The sequence below is a fragment of the Acanthochromis polyacanthus genome, chromosome 6, assembly GCF_021347895.1.
Source record: "Acanthochromis polyacanthus isolate Apoly-LR-REF ecotype Palm Island chromosome 6, KAUST_Apoly_ChrSc, whole genome shotgun sequence".
Lineage (NCBI taxonomy): Eukaryota > Metazoa > Chordata > Actinopteri > Pomacentridae > Acanthochromis > Acanthochromis polyacanthus.
The window spans coordinates 33,426,580-33,451,463 of NC_067118.1; the positions used below are offsets into that span (position 1 = coordinate 33,426,580).

The 24,884-nt window shown below is 39.4% G+C and overlaps 1 protein-coding gene across 1 annotated transcript; it reads left to right on the forward strand.

The window, feature by feature from the left end:
- The first annotated feature begins 1,222 nt into the window (after window positions 1–1,222).
- Window positions 1,223–24,657, forward strand: slc9a8 (solute carrier family 9 member 8). The gene is made up of 16 exons (XM_022192083.2): window positions 1,223–1,579; window positions 2,256–2,440; window positions 3,724–3,804; window positions 4,965–5,023; window positions 11,513–11,596; window positions 13,849–13,950; window positions 14,167–14,201; window positions 15,058–15,201; window positions 19,037–19,178; window positions 19,277–19,382; window positions 19,476–19,592; window positions 19,682–19,764; window positions 19,880–19,991; window positions 21,046–21,266; window positions 21,875–22,021; window positions 23,365–24,657. Exons 1-16 carry the CDS (start codon window positions 1,341–1,343, stop codon window positions 23,476–23,478), a joined length of 1,971 nt encoding a protein of 656 aa, XP_022047775.1. The 5' UTR covers window positions 1,223–1,340; the 3' UTR covers window positions 23,479–24,657.
- The last annotated feature ends 227 nt before the right edge of the window (window positions 24,658–24,884 follow it).

Consider the following 24,884-nt stretch of genomic DNA (forward strand, 5'->3'; position numbering starts at 1 on the left):
GAGGAGCCTGTGAGTGGTGGGAAGTATTTAGTTTGATATTTAAAAAGCAAAGAGATTCATTTGGCTTCATTTATGATCACAGCAATGACCGTGGCACCAATCAAATTAATATAGACATACATATAAACAATTTTCTTATATTGAGGGGTGTTTGTAGTATTTTGATCATCCCATGTGTCAGTGGAGGTTTACTGTTAGAGCTCAAGTATAACCCTTGACATTCTTTGTAGTGTATATTGTCAAGTGCAAGTATTTTCTTTGACATTACAGAAGCAATGAAGTCACTTTAATTTATGATCACAACAATCGCCATAGCACCAATTTAACTACTTAATGTTGCTCGCTAGTTTATCTCCAACATTAGTCTGAAACAGAATTTTAAAACCCATCTGTAAACCCTACAACATATCTATCTATCTATCTATCTATCTATCTATCTATCTATCTATCTATCTATCTATCTATCTATCTATGTCTGTCTGTCTAGTTTTTTGTATTTTAATATATTTATTAAAATCTGCTGATCTCCATTTATTTAAACTAAAGGATATTTCCAGTATTTTGTAGATCCTATGTATCAAAGAGGGTCGACTGCTAGAACTCAAATACAACCCTGAGGATAGTTGATGCATACCGCATATTATCAAGTGCTGGTCTATTGTATGAGACTTTAGACAGTTGTAAACCTTATGTTTACCTTAGTATTAAAAAAAACCCCTGAGATTATGGTTGGTGTAACCCACAGAGGCCCTATAAGGTACAATAAATGTGTAATTTTGCAGTATTGATGTGAAGCGTCCATGAAAATAAGGAATACAGATCTTACATATATCCATAAACACTCATATTTGCCAATTTTCGTTTTAATTTACTATGACATATTCATAAATCTTAGCCTTAATCTAATATGACCCATTACAAGGTGGAAGGTGTCTTTAGTGTTTCCTACAAGTATTTGCTAAGGTACAATAAAACTACAATATCCACTACATATCAAGCCAAAGGTTGACGCGGGGCTGCAAGGGCTCATGGGAAATAAAGTATACAAGAAGTACTTTAGAGGTCGACATTTTATATGCAGTATTGAAAATCAAATTGTACACTGTTATTAAAGCCTTTGCATATTTTGGTACCGAAATTTTCATCGACATCGTCTGTTTGTTTCTTTTCTCGTCTTCAATGATATTGATGCAACGCAGCTAAAGACTACAACTCCCGACCAAAGCCTTACCAGGAAGTGCAGCCGTGATGTCAACAGATACATGGAGATGTCGACATGAATCTGCCACTGTTTTTAATTACAAAACGTTGCTTTTGGGTTTAAAGTCGGTGAGTTGAGAATGAGAGGCGTTAGTCTTAAAGTTTTGTTGCTGTGTTTTTTGCTGTTTTTCGTAAATCCGTGCGTGTCAGAGCGAGATGACAGAGAAAAGTCGTTGGAGCTGCTTGAGCGACACGACGACGGAGAGATTGTGAAACATGAGGGAAACACTCCACTTGAAAGCAAGCAAACATTAATAAAACATGGAAAAGTGGATGAAGTCGATTCAAACGAACCATTGAAGGATGTACAGCCTGCCAGGTTTGAACTAACAAATGCTATGTACCCTTTTTGCCCAATGTAGCTAGCTAGCAATAGTTTTATTATAATATTGTGAAACGGGTTTCCTATGCATTGCCTGAAGTACACAATGAACAGCTTAAGTACACGTTGCTAAAATACTTAACCACAAATCGTCATATTCAATATAACAATATATATGTCTGAAAAATGTTTTCTGATTCCTTCATTTCTTTCTTCCTCTGACTGCTTTTAATACTTTATTGAATGAAAGGAGAACATGACCAGTTGTTATTATTAATTGTTGTGTTTATCCGTTTTCCAGAAGTTATCCAACAATGGGAATCAAATAAATAAACAGGTATAGGCGTAGTATTCAAACAAACACAACCCAGTGAAAACATAATCTTCATGCTGATTTAGATCATGAATAGTCTGTAGCACATTTAAAGTATGATCATTCTATGTGCCATCAGTTTCTTCTCTTCTCCCATTTATTTATTTATTTATTTATTTATTTTTAAATAAATAAATTCCCATTGACTGTTGATTAGTTTTGCCTAATCTAAATCTTAAACTTGTAATAGCATACATTTTAGAACAGGATGCCTTAAAACCATCTTGATATAGCTCCCATAGTTAGTCTTAAATGTGCTTCACATGTACATGCCTTTTTCTTCTGACTGTCTCCTTGCAGTAAGTCCAATGACACCGTGGATAACTATAGCAATGAGACTCTCCACTCTACAACAACTGCTGCCAAGCCAACAACCCCGGCACCCCCAACCCCCAAGCCCATTTTGCCCGTACAGACGGGGGTCAAGGCTCAAGAGGAAGAACAGTCCAGCGGGTTGACCATATTCTTCAGTCTGCTCGTTATTGGTAGGTGGTTATTCACCATCGCTGAATATTTGTCTGAATCCTTTCTCTCTTTTTTTGTATTTTCTATTGCGATGTTACTGTCAACATAAACTCCTTAAATATTGTTTTCCAAGAGGAATCTAGTCAATGTCCTTCTGTACGTACAGAATAGAAGTCTGTGAATCCACCACTGGGAATATGTTCATTGTGGTTCACACAGTATGCATAACTTAAATCGCATACTGGTAATAATGGAGGGCAAATGTACAACCACTTTAGTTTTCCATTAAATCAAATTTGCCAGTGGTGATTTAGGATGATGGTTCTGGATAAAGGACAGGATGTGGTCGCACACATCAGGTCATACAGTGCTTCTTCTGATATATAAAGTGGCCATTATGCACATTAGTTTACGACACCACTGTAAGATCATAGACCACGGTGCATACGGCTTCTAATATTGAAAATATTATTCTTTTTTGCTTTTTTTCAGAAAACCAACATTAAAGTATATGTTTGGTTGGCTTCATAAAGCATGCATGCAAATAAAACACAAGTATTTGTTTTCTGAAGTTAATACCACTCATCAGGGACATGACAAGATAAATAAATGAGAAACCATCTCAGAGTGCCGTCCAAACCACACATCAGGACTAAACAGCACTTCCTGGAATCCAGTTATGTAGTTTTTCCGTCCACAGTTGTGGATGCTTTAAGTTGGCCGGAGTCTAGCAGCTCCATTAAGACAAACATTTTGATGAGCCCACCAGGCTTCACTGTATCTCATGAGTATACAGTTTTCTTTACCTAAGCATGAATTGCTGTTTACTTCATGGTGGCCTTGGCCCGTTTTACCATAATTATGCTGATATACATCCAAGTTCATTTATCACACTGGTTGACGTAGTTGATACTCAAGCTACTTTTATGTTTAATTGGGAAGAAGTATCTTACTGTATGATCTAATAAACTACAACTTTATGTCAGAGCAACTGATTTGTGGTCATTTATGTGACTCAAGTGTATTTGAATTCTTTTGCATCAAACATTTTTGTAGTTACACCAATGTGAAATCAAGTTTGAATTGTATTACCCTTACAATGAGAGAAAATTGAAGCTAGAAGATGTATCTGTCACAGACTTTTGGATTCTGTCTACAGTCCTGAAGGAATAGATCTAAATACTGTATGATGTGAGGGGCTATTTCTGGGTTGATCTGAGTCAGTGTGACGTGATTTTCTGAACATGGATGTGTTTGTCCTAAATATTCATTCAGTGGTCTTTGGCCTCCCCACTCCCCCCAGGTATCTGCATCATATTGGTGCACCTGCTTATCAAGTTCAAGCTGCATTTCCTTCCAGAGAGTGTGGCTGTTGTGTCCCTCGGTGAGTGCTTCTTATATAACACGTTGCTCTGAACACGACTGAATCCTGGAATGTACAGTGTTTCTGTACTTAAGAGCGCTCTAGGAAGTTTTAAAGGCAGGGCTGGTTTTAGCACAACAAACAAATGCTCAGACTGATTTGGAAGTTGGCCAGAATACTACACTTAGGCTTTTGTACAGCATGTATAAACAATGAAGCTGATGCCTGTTCTCATGAGTTACATCTTTTTCATTGGCCTCTCTTTCTTGTGTGTTCTATTTTAAATGCATTGTGTGTCATATTAAAATTCTAGCATCACTGTATTTCTGTAAGTGTCATTAAATGTCTGAACCTTTGCAAGATTACAGTTCTAAATTGGTTTTCATCTAAATCAGACTTTTTAATCTGAGCTAATGCTAACCCAGTGGTGTCCGTTGGCAGCTGTACTCAAAATGTAAGAAATGCTTTGTTATAAAAAAGGGATTTATATTTTTTCCTGACATACAGCTTTACTTCTTGTGTGAGGTCGCGTCAGGTTAATTCTCTTTCCCGTAACTCCCACCCACTTCCCCCCTCTTTTCATGTTTGCGTAGTTATACTCGCTCAAACTCAGTGACACACATCTGTCTTGACCCTGAAGGTGTTTTCCTCTTGCATGGTCTGCAGGCTGCTTGTGAGACAGAGCAGGGGGACTCTGCTGAGGAGAGATAATACTCTGCTTACAAATCAGGAAGGGCTGCTTTTCCTTCCTCATCACTTCCTCTCCACTATCTGCTCATTGTATGTCTTCCTCTGCACTATCCCACTCTATCTGACAATATATCTAGGCATTGGACAGTGCTTTGAGGCTCATTTAATTTCCTTTTCTATCTCATCTCACTCACTTTCTTTGCCCTTTACACAGCTTTGTGTTTTCTTCACCGTTTTAATTAATGTTCTGCTGGGCTCTGTAGTGAGAGAGCTGAAGGCCCAATGGGACTTTCTCAAAGACAAAACTAAGACAATTGCTCTTTTATACTCTTTGTATCTAATTTATCCTTGAACTATAGTGGTCATTTACCAGGAATCCATTTATTCTAACGACTAAAATATCACTTTGCTGCAAGTTTGCACTCAGTCTGTGTTTTTTTTTGTGTCAATATTTAATCAGTGGAGTTATTCTGTGTCTTCTTTCTTTACAGGAATTCTAATGGGAGGCTTCATTAAAATCATTGAGTTCCAGGAACTAGCCAACTGGAAGGTCTGATCCACAGCTCTTTTTCTTGTTTCCACTCTGCACAAGAGCATTGTTTGGTTTGACTTGTTTTGTATGAACAAAAATCAGCACATTCCTCAACAAACCAAACACAGAAGCAAATATGCAAACACATATGCACTTCATAAACAACTTGCACAGGTCTGCACTGTGTCGATAATGTGTCCCATTTCTTGTAACTCTTTTAATTGTAGACCACATCTGTTTCAAAACTGTACAAAAGAGCTGCACCCACATTCCTGATATTCACTGTAATTTCAAGAGCAGGGATAGTGTAGCTCGAGCCTTGAATATATAACCACGTTTCCTAGCTGTGGTGTGATGCATTTCATCCCAGTGCGCATTCCCCGGGAATCCCCCACCCACCCCTGCCCAATAAACATCTGTCATGCCTGTGCTTTAGTTTTTCAATTCGACTTCGGGGTCTGTCTCTCTGCTCAGTCATTCATTTCCTGCTTGCTGTTTTTTTTTGTTGCAAATCTCATCTCACTATCTGCACTTTGTTATCAGCTCATAGTGACACAAACCATTCTATGCTCGCTATCTTTCCCTCTGTGTCCCTATGAGCCCTCCTTTCTTTCCTCTTGGTTCTCACAGCCTTTAATTAACATTCCTTGTTCTCTGCCAGGGAGTGAGAGAACAAATGAACAAGAGAGAGAGAGAGAGAGAGAGGAAGAGTTGGGGGGGGGGGGGAGGAAAAAAGGACAGGTTGTGTCAATGTTTCTTGCACACAGGGGCCCATTGTTTATTAGCTTGGGGGCCCCAGCATGTTGCTGAGTCATCGACACTGGTAACCAGAGCCCCTGGAGCCCCTTTCCCCCCCGATGCCCCTGTCCTGTGAATCTCTAGATGGTTATCTCTGTTTTACACTTTAACTTGTGAGAAACGGGTTTTATGACCAGTTATATGCAGCTTCATAAACACTGTGTAGAGGGCTATGAGGTTAATCAGTGGCATCCAGTAGGTCATTTACAGTAACAGGGAAGTGCTAAGTGGTTTATAGTTCACTGAAGACTTCAAAAGACCCAGGCCATGATGCAAATCCATTATATCTGACCTATTTGTTTTCGAGAAAGCCTTCACGAGTAGGATGCATCATGCAACCTGTTCAGTGAGTAACACAGCCAGTGGCAAAACTGTGATTCTGTCGGTGCAGTCTTTTAAAATTGTGCATAGACTTACCGTGTTGTACTATCACGGTGAATGGAAGACACCCTTCCTTCCTGGTCAAGTGGAAATCATATTTAGTCCCAGTCTTTCATTTCAGTAGTTAGCGAAAAACTGTTGACAGTATCGCATTTGTGGCAACCTTTAGAGATGGGGCCATCTTCTCCAACTAGAATGTTTCTAAAGCTGTCACACTTGGCTAATCTAGCAAGCCTTTGGGACTGGCCTACAAACCACCAAGGGCATACAAACCCTTCAGGCAGCAGCATCCTGTCATTGCCTGCTCCTTTCCACTACCAATCTGCTCCCTTTGCTTTTGGCTACCAACCTCTCTAGCTCTCGTCTTCTCCCTGCAATCTAGCATATGAAGAGAAGCTTTTCCCTCGTGCTTTTCTGGTACTCTTCGCTGCTTTTCTCTTTCTCTCAATCGCCCATCTCTCCCCTGTGCTCTGACACAGATTGAAGAAGAAATGGCATGCTGGTATGAAGTATCACGCTAGCGGCAATTTGTCTCCTTGACAAAGCACAGAGAGAGATAGCCGGTGAATGTGTTTACACTCCAGATAATAATCATGTTTTCTCTCTGCTTAAGTGTTCTAGTCTATACTGTATTATCCGGGCTCATCATTTTTCCTCAGTGGCTGCATTGGTGTGTTTTAAGCCTCTTTTAATAGATGCCTCACATGCCACGGAAAGAGAGAGAGCGACACAGGGAGAAAAGTTTTAATTGTGGTTGCAGGGGCCTTTTTCCCATGTGGTGATGTCAGTGGTTGTCAAAGTCGAGCCTCCAGGGAGCCTACACTCTGAATGAAGCTCTCACCAGTGTTCACGCTCGTGTTTTCAGTTATTTCTGAACCCTCTTTTAACTGCACTCCCTTCATCTTTGGCATTCATCTTTTCTCATTTAGTTCAAACTCCATCTCAGCTCTTCTCCAGAGTATCCCCATCTGCTGCTCTCTGGTTTTATCCATTTCATCTTTCCTTCTCATACAACATATATTTCTCTGCTGTCTATCAATATCAGTGTTTCTAAAATCTCATTATCTCTAATCAGTTCACAACTTACCTCATAGTTTCTGGAGGTCAATCTGGTGCTTTCTGGCACAATGTCTAGTGCTTGGTCAGTCGACAAGAATGTAATCAACAGTTTGAATATTTGATTAACTGCAAAATGACTTAACATTTTGCACCTCCACATGTTGAAGTCTCCTTGGGCAAGACACAAATTTCTCCCGATGGCAGGCAAGCACCTTGCATGGAAGCTTTGTCCCTATTGGTGTGTAGATGTGTATGTGAATAGCGGAATGAGAAATGTACTGTAAAGCACTCTGCATACTACGAAGGTAGAAAACATTATGTAAGTGCAGAGCATTTACCATTTACATTTGTTCTGTCTTTTTGACTTCTCAAAGATTATATTTTCTGCTTCATATTGGTTTTTTTTTGCATTTATGTTTGAAAATACTAACTTAGCCTATGACAAAAAAACAAACGAAAGACCTTCTCACAGGCCCTGGCAAATGATGTGAATTGATTTCTAACATTAAGTACTTGATTGTTGAATTGATAATTGATCAGCACATAGTGACAGCCAATCTAAAACCACACTCCTATCAACAAATACGTACTATGGATTATTTACCACATTCTGTTATGTTGTAGACTAATCTTAGAAGAGATTCGGTTATTTGTTGTCACACAGTGCTCAGAAATTCATGGCCGCCTCAAATCTTCTCAAGAATAATGCTACAAGCCTCACACTATTCTCCTATTCTTCTGGGTAGAATTACTCAAAGTCGATCAGGTGTGCCAGTGCACATCCATTTCCAGAGGTGCTCTAGTTCAGGTCCGGACATTGGCTTGGCTATTCACAAGTTTTGACAGAGTTTTTCCTGAAGCTTCTGATAGTACGTACACTGACAGTCATTAAAAACTTTGAGACCATATTTTTCAACATAATTTTTATTTTGAAGCCCGAAACTGGATTTTCTTCATATGAATCATTTGTTTAGCATATTGGCATACAGAAACAAAAATCTAAAGATTCAAGAATGATTTCAAAATAAAGAATTTCACAAAGGAAAACGGCACCTGCCAAACACAAAGTTACAACAATCAATACCGAGTATGGCCTCCATTTGCTTCGATGCAGGCAGCAATCCGTCGGCGCATGCTTTGGACCAGGCTTCTGATTGTGGGTTGGGAACAGCCCATACGCCTGGCTACATCACTGTAGCTCAAACCGGCCTCCACCATACCCAGTGCCCAGAGACGTTGTTCATGTGATATGTTGTTCACTGGACTAACAATGGTGGCCTTTTTTGGGCCTTTATATAGGCCTTCAAAACCCATTCTCAAATTGTGCAGATACTCACTGAGTATTGCTTGGTGTGTATTTGGTTCACTTTTGCAGAGTGACCAACCCATGTGCAATGAATCATGACAAAATGACAACTCATCATTATCTCAACTACCAGGGCACTAGATCATCAGTAAATCCACACTGAATAATTACAACCCCCCTACAAGTAGAATTCTGCGTACATTTCTGCCTCAAAGTTTCTATTGACTGTCAGTATATTTTTCTGCACCCATCTTTTGTTCTGTCCTGACTATTCTTCCAGTCCATCATCCATCCTCTATACACCGCTTTATCCTCACTAGGGTCGCAGGGGGTGCTGGAGCCTATCTCAGCTGACTCGGGCGAAGGCAGGGGACACTCTGGACAGGTCACCAGTCTATCTCAGGGCTACATATACAGACAAGAAATCACACTCACATTCACACCTACGGGCAATTTAGAGTAACCAATTGACCTCAGCATGTTTTTGGACTGTGGGAGGAAGCCAGAGTCCCCAGAGAAAACCCACACATGCACAGGGAGAACATACAAACTTCATGCAGAAAGATCCCAGTCCCAGGCCGGGATTTGGACCGGGGATCTTCTTGCTGCAAGGCAAAAGTGCTAACCACTACTCCACTGTGCAGCCCTCTTCCAGTCCATGTCAAAGAAAAATATCCTTACAGCATGATGCTGCCACCACCGTGTTTGACTGTAGGGATGTTCTTGATGAGGTGATGTTCAGTGTCTGGTTTCCTTCTCACATGGAATTGGGAATTGTGGCAAAATAGTTCGATCTTTATTTGAGCCGACTAGACGATTTTGCTTGTTGTGGTCTGAGAGGACTTTAGATGCCTTACAGCAAACCTGTAGTGGTTTGTCATGTGATTTTGTATTAATGAATGGTTTCCCTCTGACTACTGTACTCGGCAAAGACTTTGTAGCAATGACTGGAACTCTGGATGTCTTTCATAGTTACCATTTGGTTCTTGATTACCAAGGCCCCTTGTCCCTGGTTAATCAGGTTGGCTGATAGGAAGACTGTTAGTGATTCCAATTTTCTTCCACTTGAGCATTATGAAAGCCACTCTGCTTCTGGGCTCTTTCAATGCTGCATTAATGCCTTGACACAATCTTGTCTCGCAGGTCCACAGAAAATTCTTTCAACCTCATGACTTGGTTTTCATCCTGACATACACCATCAGCTGGAAGACCTTAAGTAGACAGACCTGTGGCTTTCTAAATTACACCCACCGAAACTGGTTAGGCACAGATGGACTCCAGGAAAATTGTACAAGCATCTGAAGGACCATTGATAGAATACATCAGAGCTCAACTGCTAGTGTCATAACAAAGGATCTGAAAACTTGTGTAAATGGAATATTTTAGTCGTTTATTTTATATTTTTTAAATGAAACATTCAAAAATAGCAGTGTTACTATTCAATTTTGGAGAACTGTGTTTAGACTGATGAGAAGAAAACCTCAAGAGATGAGTTTGAAACAACAAAGTGCAGAAAACTTAGTGCATGTACAGTATAGCTGCTAATTTAAATCAGTGTAGATGTGTGTATGAAAATGCTGTCAGGTGTTATTACTTGATCCTGAGCACCTGGAAGGGACAGTTGGCTTTTGCTTTTCCTGAAATTTGAATGCAATAAAAGACAAAATTAGCAAGAGCATAGGTTTTTACTCCAACATGCATTATTTAAAGACTGTCCTCATTGCTTAACCTATTTTTAAGAGCTTGTAGACATAATAATGTTGGCTGGTATTGATAAATTCATCATTAGAGCCAATACCTTCTTCTTTGATCATGTCGTACTCTTTTTGGTCTAAGCTCTCAGTAATTAGTTTGATAGAAAAATAAATGATAAATTCTGAAGCTAGTCATGTCACATTTTTGAGCCTTTATTTCACCAGTAACACTGTTAACAGATTCTTGTAGATTTAAGCTTTGCTTGTGAGAAAAAGGTCAATTGATAATGCTGCAATACTTTTAGGAAACCTGTATCAAATGGAGAAATAATTGTCTTCATGTCCATCTGCTTGTGGGGTTGTTGGTGTGGAGATCCAGGCTCTACCAGCTGTCAATATTGGCTTTTATATTACAATGGCTGAGACTGTTGACTTAGTGGATTAGATATAGCCCTGCCTTCTTCCTTCTTTCTGACAGAAAAAACTGCAGTGCCAGCCAAGGCCCAGAAATGAAACTTCCATCATTCACTCATGCATACTGTGTATTGAAATTTATGTTGCTAATGTAGATTATGCACAGAGCACACACACTCACACACACACACTGGCTCATCACAAAAAGCACATGGTGCATCATGCAGAGCCGCATCAGCAGCCAGAGCGTAATGCATGGGCACATGATGCCTATGCCTGATCTGGGAGGCTGTCCCATTTAGCTGAGAAGCAACAATGATTTCATTATATTGCTGAAATAATCAGAGAGCTAAGGTCACTGGGATGGTGTGTGTGTGTGTGCGTGTGTGTGCGCGTGTGAATGTATGAGAGATTCAGAAATTAAAAAAAGACTCACACACGAGCCAACATCCGAATTTGTTTTGTTAGATGAAGGACTGCTATTAACAGCTGAGGCATGTGCCCGCCCCACCGTCACCCTTTGCCTTCTTCTGTGTATTAGGTCAGCTGATGAGCACTGAGCTGACTTCCATCAGTCAGATGAATAATGTGGAGCACTTCCCCAGGATTGTGTTTAGATTAAAGGCCATTTGTAGGCGTAAAACAACCCAGTTCAAGTTGTAGTCTGAAAGGATTTCTAAATGCTCCAACCAGCTTCACAATGGAGGGATTTTGAATTTTCTTGTGCCTCATCAGTTTGTTAGCCAATCTGCAACTCCTAACTGAGATTAGAGGCAGTTGTCAGTCACACTTTATCTATTCTTGAAATGTGTTTTTTTTTAATGTGTTATATGTGTCTTTGTCCTTTTCTAAAAGGAGGAGGAAATGTTCCGACCCAACATGTTCTTCCTTTTGCTTCTGCCACCCATCATCTTTGAATCCGGATACTCTTTACATAAGGTACAGCAGAATATGTGCATGAAGATAGCTTCATTTGATATACACACGTGGACAAAATTGTTGGTACCCCTCAGTTAAAGAAGGAAAAACCCACAATTCTCACTGAAATCACTTGAAACTCACAAAAGTAACAATAAATAAAAATTTATTGAAAATTAAATAATCAAAAACAGCCATTACTTTTGAATTGTTGATTAACATAATTATTTAAAAAAACAAACTAATGAAATAGGGCTGGACAAAAATGATGGTACCCATAACTTAATATTTTGTTGCACAACCTTTTGAGGCAATCACTGCAATTAAACGATTTCTGTATTTGTCAATGAGTGTTCTGCAGCTGTCAACAGGTATTTTGGCCCACTCCTCATGAGCAAACAGCTCCAGTTGTCTCAGGTTTGATGGGTGTCTTCTCCAAATGGCATGTTTCAGCTCCTTCCACATATGTTCAATGGGATTCAGATCTGGGCTCATAGAAGGCCACTTTAGAATAGTCCAACGCTTTTCTCTCAGCCATTCTTGGGTGTTTTTGGCTGTGTGTTTTGGATCGTTGTCCTGTTGGAAGACCCATGACCTGCGACTGAGACCAAGCTTTCTGACACTAGGCAGCACATTTCTCTCCAGAATGCCTTGATAGTCTTCAGATTTCATCGTACCTTGCACACTTTCAAGACACCCTGTGCCAGATGCAGCAAAGCAGCCCCAAAACATTACTGAGCCTCCTCCATGTTTCACCGTAGGGACAGTGTTCTTTTCTTCGTATGCTTGGTTTTTGAGCCTATGAACATAGAGTTGATGTGCCTTACCAAAAAGCTCCAGTTTGGTCTCATCTGTCCAAAGGACATTCTCCCAGAAGCTTTGTGGCTTGTCAACATGCATTTTTGCAAATTCCAGTCTGGCTTTTTTATGAGTTTTTTTCAGCAGTGGTGTCCTCCTTGGTCGTCTCCCATGAAGTCCACTTTGGCTCAAACGACGACGAATGGTGCGATCTGACACTGATGTACCTTGGCCTTGGAGTTCACCTTTAATTTCTTTGGAGGTTGCTCTGGGCTCTTTGGATACAATTCCAACGATCCGTCTCTTCAATTTGTCATCAATTTTCCTCTTGCGGCCACGTCCAGGGAGGTTGGCTACTGTCCCGTGGGTCTTGAACTTCTGAATAATATGAGCCACTGTTGTCACAGGAACTTCAAGCTGTTTAGAGATGGTCTTATAGCCTTTACCTTTAAGATGTTTGTCTATAATTTTTTTCCGGATGTCCTGGGACAATTCTCTCCTTCGCTTTCTGTTGTCCATGTTCAGTGTGGTACACACCTTTTCACCAAACAGCAGGGTGACTACTTGTCTCCCTTTAAATAGGCAGACTGACTGATTATGAGTTTGGAAACACCTGTGATGTCAATTAAATGACACACCTGAGTTAATCATGTCACTCTGGTCAAATAGTTTTCAATCTTTTATAGAGGTACCATCATTTTTGTCCAGGCCTGTTTCATTAGTTTTTTTTTTTTAATAATTATGTTAATCAACAATTCAAAAGTAATGGCTGTTTTTGATTATTTAATTTTCAATAAATTTTTATTTATTGTTACTTTTGTGAGTTTCAAGTGATTTCAGTGAGAATTGTGGGTTTTTCCTTCTTTAACTGAGGGGTACCAACAATTTTGTCCACGTGTGTACTTAGAGGTAACAATACATATCACTGCATATGTAAGTCTAGCAGAACTGACATGATACAAATGTGCTGAAACAAGAGTCAGACACAGGTATTGCCATCAAAAGAAATAAAAACGTTTTAATATGTGTGGAAATCTTTTAAGTGAATGAGCAAACCTTTACATTTAATAGTAAATTATGACAAAAGCAGAAGCAGCTGCTCTGTTAGTTTTGTGTTTCCTGTAATTTTTGTTATGTTTGTGTCCTGTGTTACTGAAATGCACTACATTATTCTAAAATTTCAAATGAATCCAATGCAAAAATGTGACTTGTGAATTTTATTACTTGTTTTCAGATTATCCTAATGGGTTTTTGTTTGTTTTTGTAAAGCAATCTTTCCAACATGATTGAAATGGCAATAGTCTTTATCTGTCTTTTACATTACTCACACAGCAGACGTCTGATTTTTCCATATACCTACACTGTGCCCTACTTTTCACTTTAATTCTGGCACGGTGTTATGTAACACTGTGTTATTTCAAATGGCATACTACGAAGCCCAGGAGTACTTAAGCTGTGTGTCCGTTTATTTTCAGGGGAACTTCTTCCAGAACATTGGCTCCATTACCCTCTTTGCTGTGATTGGGACAGCTATCTCTGCCTTCATAGTCGGAGGGGGGATCTATTTCCTTGGCCAGGTGAGCATTGTAGCTGCCACAACCGCTGGTATCATGAGGGCTTTTTTCAGAGAAAGTGTGTGAACCTGTTCATGTGATAACATAGTTGATAACATAGTTTTCTGTTCTGCTTTGGCTTCTTTAAATAGCTGCTCTACACATGTTGCCACAATCAGATTTTGTTGTTGCAAGTCATAACAAGTTGTGTCTTTGTGCTTTGCTATCTTTTTTTCTCAGGCTGATGTGATCCATAAGATGACCATGACTGATAGGTGAGTGTTGGTCTTCCACTCTAACATTTTCCCTAAACCTCTAGAGATTTAGATTTATTGATTATTGTATAAAATGTTCCTTTCTGTCCAAAATTGCTGCAAGGGAAATTGGTTAGTGGTATTCCATAGTCGCGTCACCCACTGACACCCACTGTCTACTGTAAGGTTTGAAAGAACTAAGCCCTCTGTAATTTAACAGTTTATCTTTTCACAAGTTCCAGACAGCAGGATGATCCGGCTGCCAGAGATAGCTGACACAACTGCAGTGTGTTACTCCACACCCATGTGTTTTTTTTAATGAGTGACTTGGGGTTATTATATGTTATCCTTGTTCACCATCAACATGAGTATGAGTGTGCGTCTTTGTTAGAGCAGGACTTTTGCCTGTTCACATCCACCAACAAGGATGTGTTTTCAGTCCAATTTGTCTGCCTATTTGTATGTTGGAAGGATTTCTCAGAAAGTACTTAACAGATTTTCATGATATTACGGGGAAATTCAGGGCATGAGCTGAGAAAGGGGAACTGGTTAGATTTTTAAAGGAAAAGCCTCAAATCAGCTCAAACGTATTGTTTCTATGCACCCATCTCTGTCCACATAGGAGTACTCTTTAAAAAAAAAAGTGTTTTAATCCATCCTTCTCCTACAGTAACTGTATCTTATTATTATTAATATAACAAATAAAAGGTCTGCACTTCATTGATTTGTGCTCTCAGTATTTTCTAGTTACCAAACTTGTTTGCACATTTCCTGTCTTTGTTGACTTTGTATTTTGACTCCAGCAAAAGTGTCTTTTTTTAATCACTGTTAAACTGTTGTCTTCTTCTATTTCTCATTTCCTTCTGATTTTCTGTAGCTTTGCCTTTGGCTCGCTGATCTCTGCTGTGGACCCTGTAGCTACCATCGCTATATTCAATGCACTCAATGTGGACCCGGTCCTCAACATGCTGGTGTTTGGGGAGAGCATCCTCAACGACGCTGTCTCCATTGTCCTTACCAAGTAAGACTCGAGTTTCTATCCACTCCCTCATGGCTTGTGTACTCTCCAGGCCATACATGATGTTGACACAGCCTTTTACCACAAGCATCCCGATGGGTGACATGCAAAGAATCTGCACATGCTATTAAAGGATCACATATACTTAACAACTGCTGTCATAATACCGCACACACACACAGACACATTTTGAAGTCATAGGTACATGTTCACTCTGTCTGTTCAGTCCCTTTTCAGGTCCGTTTGGATCGGATTAATCAGTGCCTGTAAATTGAATTTATTGTTTCAAATGAGATTTTGAACTTTGTGTGGTCTGTTAAAAGCAGGACAACCCAAAGAAGAAAGCAAATAAGCAGAAATAAAAGTCAATTCTCTCTCCTTGGTAAAGTTGGACAATTACAAACATGCTTAAAAATGATCAAATGTATTTATTTATTTTTAAGTATCAAAGTAATCCATTGTTTGTGATCTGTGCACTATTGGACATATTACACACATTAACTGCTAATAGCAGTAAAAAAAAAAGGCCTCAAAAGAGGATAGCAGTACTTAACTGAAGCAGAAGCCTATTACCGAGTTCGTAGGACTAAATCTCTCCTAATGGCTTTAACTTCTTTTTGTCATGTTACTGGTTCTCAGGTAGGCCCATATGTGTTTCCATCAGATTGGAAAAACATTTTAATTTTTCTCAGTTTTGACACAGAAGCTCAATTTCACACTGAGGTGAAAAAGTGCAAGAGAAGGAGAGAAGATAACGTGAAAATACACAGAAATAACTCCAGATGGAATTGAAATCACAGGAGGACCAGTAAGTTCCTTGAAGACGAGTAGGTATTATTATTACTTGAACAGGGCTGGAAAATTACTCATATTTGCGTTCAGGATTGGAAAGCAATCACTGAGCGGGGCAGGTAATATAAAAATACTCCTTCACTTTATGAGAAATAAAACATGTTCATAAGAGGCTTTAGCTGTCTATTGGTGAAGGAAGTGTGAGAGTAATCTCGATGATTAGCGACATACTCTTTTGCATGCATTAGCTCAAATCAGTTAGCCAGGCTAATGCTCATTGAACAATGCAGAGAATCCCAGTGTAATTAGAGAACAGTAGTTTTTCAAGTTCAGTTCACCTCTCTGAATCGCAAGACTAACCTAACACATTCTCTTTGCATTACTGGCAGTAATGTAAATGGTTTAAGTCCAAGGTTTTTAGGCATTCTTAGATTCTAAGTTATTTATTATTTATTTTTAGTTACCTTTATCTAACCAGGAAGTGCCATTGAGATTGTAGATCGCTTTTACAAGGGAGACCTGGCCAAGGTAGCAGCCATGCAAAGCTTAAAGGTTAGACAGAACAGATGCATGATACACAATCAATGAACACTAAAACAAAAAAAATAATCAGACTGACAGCTGTTCAAAGACAGTGACCTCTTAAGACACGCATTGACACTCCTCCTTCACTGTAGTCTTTATGATGGTCTTAAACTCATTAATGGATATAAATGTTTTTATCTTAACAGTTGTTTGAAGATTATTCCATGACCATGAGTCATGATAGGAGAATATTGTTTTGCCAAAGTCTGTTAGAATCCGGGGAACATTCAAAAGTAACCACTTGGATGTGCATAGATGGTAACTACTAGAACTGAAATGAGAAGGGTGCTGATTGTAAATATTAGCTGCCATGTCGCTACAGTGTGGCAGGATGAAAGGAGGAGAATACATTCAGTACCCTATTTTAACTTCTTAGACAGTAAAATATTACCATTATCATGCATTTTGTGGCCAAGCCATGGTTTGATATCATGCAACCACCTACATCAAGCCACCACTTGAGCTCTAAAACCTATGGTTCCTCAAAAATAGCTTTGTGAGGAACCATAGGTTCCTCAAAAAGCTTTTTCTTATTGAAAAAAATAAAGGAAATTAAACAAAATTAAATGATAAAACACTCAAACACACACTCACTTGGTGAATTTGGAGAGAATGATTTAGAAAGTTTAGCTTAAATAGCTAAATAAATAGCTATTTGAGGAACCGAAAAGCAAGCCACTCCCCATCGTCTGCTATGTTTATGTTGTGCTCAGCTGTGTAGCAAAATAATCATGTTCATAGCCTAGAAAAAAAATGTTTTGGTCCCTTGAGCTGATTTCTACGTTGATGACCCCTGTAGGGCTTTGACATTTTTTAACTGACCTGCTTAGATTGTGAGTTGGGTGCAATCATAGTACAGTCAAACGCCCAGAGAAGTTTGCACGGCCTTTCTCAGCTCCACTCATGCTCCACCTGTTTGCTTATTTTTGGATTAGCTGGGTGTTAGGCACTCTCAAGCACCGCGAAGATATGGCAACAACCGGATCTTTGAAACTGCTGTTCTGACGTCATGGAGTGTTTGTCCGTCTTCCAGTCAATGTTTCTATAAGCGTGGGATGTGGGTATATTGTCATCAGAGTTTGCCAAATGGAAAGGAATGGTGACCTTATCATTATGGATGGCATTCATGACATTCACAGTGTCTGTATCTTATTGAAACTTTTTCAGTAATTTGAAGAAAAAAAGTCGCTCTGACATCTGTGTGTCCATACTGGTATCACTGAACTTTCTGTTGACGTAAGGTACAGCCTGTTCAGAGTGTTTCCCGCCACAGAATTATTTATCAAGTTTGTATTGTATCAGCATCCTCTCGCACCAAAACACAGACAGAAACCTGACAGACAAGTTTGACAGAAACAGTTCGCAGGACTCCCTTGTTTGGACGCGTCATTGCCATTCTGTCTCCTGTACTCACTTCATTGCTGCCTTATCTCTCCTACTCACAACCAGCTAAATGCGCAAAGTGATCTCAAGTGTCTGCATGCCCCCGTAGAGTAAATGAATGCATGAATAATAGATAGACTGAACAGCTCTGGCAGTTTGCTTGTGGTAAGCACGTCACAGAGGGGCTTTCTTAGAAACCTACTTTACAATTTGACCCAATCTTTTACACCAGTCACACAGCTAATACTTCTGCCTGGGAGCTTGTAAATAAGCAGGGAAATCTGATTATTAATGTTACTGTGTTGTCTGGCTGTTTACTTGGACGTTTGTAATTATAAATAGGATTTAGATTGAAGATAGACTGTGTTTCTCTAATGTAACTAATTATAAAAACATTCACATTGATATAGTTTTGGTGCAACCATGATGATAAATGATTTTTATCCAAATCAAAGATGAAATAGTAAATCAGGTTGGGGAATTTAGTCGTTCATTGTAAACATTTATAAAAAAAAAAATTGCAAATTTTAGATGTTACTATTAATGCTTGGGAATTTATACTCCATTATAGTTTGTTATTGCCTTCTTTTAACTTCTAGATATCCTTAAAATACATGCTGCCCCTTTATGTGTCATAAGGTGGACATTTAACAATCAAAAACACCTTAATACAATAATGTGATTCTGATAATATCTAAACATACCACATGTGGTATTGTTTCTTTTGTATTTCTAGTTATTATCAGCTCCATTAAGTCACTGAAATGGTGTTGTGATACAACCAATCCCAGTTTAGCCCACAGCATTCTAATGGTGGGATTACAAACTGCACACACCCTAATCCACACACACACACACACACACACACACACACACACACACACACACACACACACACACACACACACACACACACACACACACACACACACACACACACACACACCCTGCAACACACACACTCCTTTTCTCTGCTTTATACTATCAATGATGGAGTGGTTATGCCCTCTAGTGTCAGTTTCTGGTATTACTAGACAGAATGTGAAGTGATACCCTGCCTGTTTTTTGTGTCTTCCAGCACTGCAGAGGGTTTCTTTTCCCGCTCAGACAACTCCATGGTAACGGGCTGGGAAACATTTATGCAAGCTCTAGGTTATTTTCTTAAAATGTTTTTTGGTTCTGCTGCTCTGGGAACTCTCACTGGACTCATCTCAGCTCTTGTATCCAAAATCATTGTCAATGCACGTTTGTATGTTCTGAATATTTATGTGTGTTTTTACCGGTTTAGCTTGTTTGAATTCCCTGACTCACTGATTAGTTTCTGAAACACTTTGACTTGAGGAAGACGCCGTCTCTGGAGTTTGGCATGATGATAATTTTTGCATACCTTCCCTATGGCCTGGCGGAGGGAATCAAACTGTCTGGTGAGTGCATAGACAAGCAAGCACACACACTTGTTCAGGATTAACTAGAATTGTATACGTTTGACTCTCCCACCTGTTTCTCTCCATTTACAGGAATAATGTCTATCCTGTTTGCGGGAATTGCGATGTCTCACTACACCCATCACAATCTGTCTCCTGTCACCCAAATCCTTATGCAGCAGACTCTTCGCACAGTGGCCTTCATGTGTGGTCAGTGAATTCCCACTTAGCCTCCAATTCCCCATTTGTTTTCATTTTACATGAAGTTTTCAACGCTAATTCTTGCATTCTCTCTCCAGAAACGTGCGTGTTTGCCTTCCTTGGTCTCTCCATCTTCAGCTTCCCTCATAACTTTGAAATATCTTTTGTAATCTGGTGCATAGTAAGTGCTCTTTTATTTAGATGTGATCTCAGTTTTGATGTCAGCTTTGTCTGATGACCAACGCTCTGTTCATTCCGGTGATCTTGAGTTGTGACAGCTGTTGTTCTCGCTGTAGGTTTTGGTTCTTCTCGGCCGAGCAGTGAACATCTTCCCTCTGTCGTTCCTGCTGAATTTTTTCCGAGACCACAAGATCACACCCAAAATGATGTTCATCATGTGGTTTAGTGGTGAGATGGCACAATAAACCTTCTGGATCTTTTTTTAATGAGATGACAGTCAGATTGTTGTCGAGTGTTTTAGTAGCGATCATTTCTGTAACACAGTGTGCACATCTGCGGGTACAAAATGGCAACAAAAACAGCATAAACAAGTAGTCTGTTGATCAGTTGGAAATTATTCTACAGGTTTTTGGCAATTAATTTCTAATTATTTCGAATTCAGTTTTTGTAACTGTTAATTTCAGCTTCTCAAAAGAAAGAATTTGCTGTTGCCCCTTCTTTATAATCTTAGAAATTAATTATGTTTTGATCAGACAAAGCAAGTACTTTAAAGATGCCATTTCTTGGCTCTGGAAACTTTAAAGGGCATTTTTGATTATTTTCAGATATCTTACAAAGGAGATACCAGCAACCAAATGCAGTTTAACATACATTGTCCCACAGTGCTAGTACATGCAGAAATGTCATGAGATTACTAGCAAACATCAATGTTAAAATAATTTGAATAGGAAAAGAATCTGTGGCATCTCTGATCTTTTGTTAAGAGTTCGAGTCATTGTTTTGATTATAATTGAATTTACTTTGTTTAAGCAAGATGACCACTGAATACCGTTTTTCAGGTACATTAAAACAATTGTTCTGAAACTATTTTGATAATTTTTTTGAGTGAAAATGTCAAAATTATTCTGGTCCTGGCTACTCAAATGTTCCTGATCACATGACTGTTCCCTCATTAAATAAGCTGTTTAACTCTCAACTCAGTTTGAGTTTGGGACTGAAAAATGTGCCTTTTTATTATATTTTGTGGCATTTTGTTCTAAAACTGATCAATTAGTTAAGAAGAATTTACGGATTAATTAATGATAAAAAGAGTCGATCATTGCTGCCCTGCATATATCCAAAACAAAACATTTTAGCAAATCAAGCATACAAGTGTCCAGATTTCAGTTTGCACAATGTACATTTCTTGTGATTAAACATTTATAATGATAATATCTGCAATGTCTGTTTTAGATTTGCGTTTTGTCATTTTACTATTGAATTCCTCTGTTTGTTTTGCTAGGCTTGCGAGGTGCTATTCCCTACGCTTTGAGCCTTCATTTGGGCCTGGAGCCCATTGAAAAGCGACAGCTAATCGGCACCACAACCATCATCATTGTGCTCTTTACCATCCTCCTCCTCGGGGGCGGGACAATGCCGCTCATCCGCATCATGGACATCGAGGACAGCCAGTCGCGGCGTAAGAACAAGAAAGACATCAATCTCAGCAAGACAGAGAAAATGGTAATTGATGAAGCACTCTGACTTCCCTACTCACACAGACAGTTTGCTGTCTGCATTGATGCTGGCTGTGCCATTCTCTCATGTGCCATCAGGCTGTTCTCTTCAGAGGGAGAAACATCAAAGGCCTGATTGTGGTTTGTGTGAAGGACACTGAATCAGCAGGGAGCAAAACACTCTCATTTCATAGATGCACACTTGGAAACTCCAAAATTCGGACAAGCTCAAATAAACCCCGACAACTTGCACTGATATTGTGTTGAATATTTTGTATGTCTTGTATATAAAGTGTTTGCATGTTTGATGTCTTCCGAAGCTAAATGTTAGTCCCCAAGGTAGCAGCAGCTACATCTATCAAACCCCCTTTTTTCCTTCTGGCAACATGCCCTCTTTGATGTAATTCCCTTTCTTTGGTCCCTTTGCACGTTCTCCCTCATCTTTGTTCCTTCTGTATGTGATCTCGACTCCATCAGCCTCATTGCTGTCCTGTCATTTTGACTTTTCCCTGTATTCACCTCCATCTCATCCATGCCCTCCACCGCTTCATTTGCTGGACCCCTTTCCTTTCATTTTCTTTGACTCCCTTCTCTCTACTCATCTTTTCTCTCCAGGGCAATACCATTGAGTCCGAGCACCTATCGGAACTGACAGAGGAAGAGTATGAAGCTCAGATCTACCAGAGGCAAGATCTGAAGGGCTTCATGTGGCTTGATGCTAAGTACCTTAACCCCTTCTTCACTCGCAGGCTCACCCAAGAGGTAAGAGTGGGAAGAAAGAAATCCTGCAATAACTATCTAACAACCGCACGGTGAATGCTATTTTATTTGGTGGAATTATTAACATTTTTCTTGAGGATTTAGTTGTCATGTAACTGTGAGTGTGACTGCATTTGAGATTTCTAGAGGCATATCGGGAAATTTATTGAGCATCTGATGCCTTTCTTTGGCTCTCAAAAATTTTACTTTTTTTTTTTTTTTTTTTTTTACTTAAAAGAAAAGTAGCTTTGCAGAATATTCCCTGTTTGGGCTCATGCAATATGTATTCTAAGGCCTTCTTGTTCAGAAGGGAGGGAATGGAATTCAATAAAAATGTCTGGTGCACCTAATTTATCCTTGCTGATTGACCACTTGCACAGAAGACACTGTCTGAGATTTAATGTCTGGGAGCAGCAGGTGTTTTACTGCGTATGCCAGTACGGAGAGAGAATACCTATGGCTGCTCAAAACGGACAGAAAAATGAAAAGCAGTCAAACAAAAATCTAATAGCTTACGCAAATGGAACATCTAGGTCAGTAGCAACACTGATGAATATTGCAACAAAAGAGGCTTCACCATTTAGTATCGCAGCACAAGGCAAAAAAACCAAAAACAACAAAAAACAAACGTGGACTTGCAGCTGTTTATTGTCCAGTATGTTCTGACTGCAACCAATTAAATCTCTACATTGTCGTGTGTGGTCTACCTCCTCTACTTGTGCAATAGTTCATGGGGTTTGAAAGCTTTAGCAAATGTTCCCTCTATTCCTCATTCATCCACTGAGTTAATAACATCTGGCTGTTTTAATCACATACAGGCCACCCCCTTGCAGCAGATTTCTACAAGGACGCTTTACATAAAGCCCCCAAAACTTACATTAAGAAAATGTGCCTCGTATTTAGTCGTTTTGCAAATTGAGGAAATCTTTTAGCTTTCATTGTTCTATTGTCAAAAAATGTACTTGTAAACTGGGGATTTTCAAACTTTTACCAAACTGGACACAATATATGCTGCCTCTTAGTTGCCTCTTCCTTGTCTACGTGCCTTGGTAGTTAATATTTCTGCCTTAACTGCTGGTGCACAAATCATAAACAAGTTATGTTGTCTGGCAAAGAAAGATGTTTTAAGCTCGGCCAAACTCAACAGAGCTTTTTCTGTAAAAGTGGAAACCCCTCACAGTATTGACGAAAACAAAACATTAGGAGACAAATTGGATCTCACTGCAGGGCAACCGTATTCCAAGATCTGCTATTTCTTCTACTGTTCTGTGTGTTCATTGTCGTTCTGCATGCTCATTCCGGCTGATATGCCCACTTTTTTTTCACGTTTAATGTGTATTCGTCAGGACCTGTTACATGGGCGGATTCAGATGAAGACCCTGACCAACAAGTGGTATGAAGAAGTTCGCCAGGGACCATCAGGCTCCGAGGATGATGATGATGAAGCAGAACTTCTGTGAACACTTTTGATTCATTTGAAAACAAGGAATGGACATCGCGTGTCCTGAGCCATGGGTGTGTGTCGGTCGGTCTGTCTGTGGAGACGAGCACTCTCTTCGGTGTCAGTAACATGGACTTCTTTGTTGTTCACCGCCACCAAGCGTATTAGTCAGTTACAACTGTGTATTCCTGCGCACTGCACTGGAATGGGTCAAATCATAATCCCGGTTAAACTGGATTCAAAAATTCTAACACTGGATGAAGAAAAATATCTGTGAAAGATTATATTTGTTTCGAATGCCGTATTGTTACTTGTGAAGAAGCCGACAGGATATTGGATTGTGTGCTCCACCAACACGCTGAGCAGCACAGGGGGTTTTGCTGATCCTGAGAATCTTTTCCAGCCTTTTATGAAGGATTAGGCCTGAATGAAAATCAGTGGGGAAGCTGGGACAAAAATGTTCTATTTAAAGCAATACAAGAGCACCTTTTCTCGTCACATTTGTATTGCCCATTGCTATGTGATGCTGTCTTATTTGAGGTCTGCGGGAAGTTTTATTTTGTGTCATGGGAAGGATACAACACAAAGATGCTACTGCCTCAATTGTTGAAACGGGTTTAACACCAAGTTTGCACAGCGTTGTGTGGTGTTGATTTAATTCTCCGTGTTTCCACATTTGTGTGCATTAATGGCTCAGAGTTAATTTACAAGAAAACACATACAGTGATACTTATGTAATGAAGATAAAATACAAGTGATGAAAGAGCTGCTACTACACCCCCCAGCAACTTAGCAGCAATGAGAAATGCAGAAAGAGAGTTAAAAGTAGTGAAAACATGTCTGGCAAAACTATTAATTTTCAAAACACGGAAGAGCTAGGTTACAGGGGAATAATTATGTTCCAGAAGATTGCTGTCATTTCCAATTATGGCTCCGGTTTGGTTCAGCTAAAATGACTTTTCCATATTTATTTTCATTCTTTGTTGAGGGTACTGTGTAGAAAGCGTACTTTGAAACGTTCACTATGGATTTCTCTTTAAGATCGGCACCAATGAATGTGGGATGACTGGGAATGTTCTATTAATGTGTCGTTTTTTTCTATTAATGTATGAAATGTTTATGTGCTGTTTGCGGGATAATGGCTTTTATACAAGCTCTGTGAGTACCACAGAATCTATAATAAATCATATTGACATCCTTTCGGCTTTGAATGCTTGCGTTAATGAAAGAGGAGCTGCACCTCCAGAGAAAAGCAGTAGCTGCTGAAGGGGAATTAAAGCCGTGCATGCATCAGTAATTGTTTTTCTTTATAAATGCTACTCCTACTGATGTGTGCTGGGTTGTATAAAAACAGAACTGAAATCTGCTATTAGTGTATAGTACAGTAAGGCTACAGTTATTACTGTCAAATATGGATTAAAATAG

Bases quoted from the DNA above. Each gene is read 5' to 3' on its own strand.
- slc9a8 (XM_022192083.2), top strand. From the start codon at position 1,341: ATGAGAGGCGTTAGTCTTAAAGTTTTGTTGCTGTGTTTTTTGCTGTTT. The intron at 1,580-2,255 runs GTTTGAACTAAC...GTCTCCTTGCAG, and splicing joins AAGGATGTACAGCCTGCCAG to TAAGTCCAATGACACCGTGG. The intron at 19,992-21,045 runs GTGAGATGGCAC...TTGTTTTGCTAG, and splicing joins GTTCATCATGTGGTTTAGTG to GCTTGCGAGGTGCTATTCCC.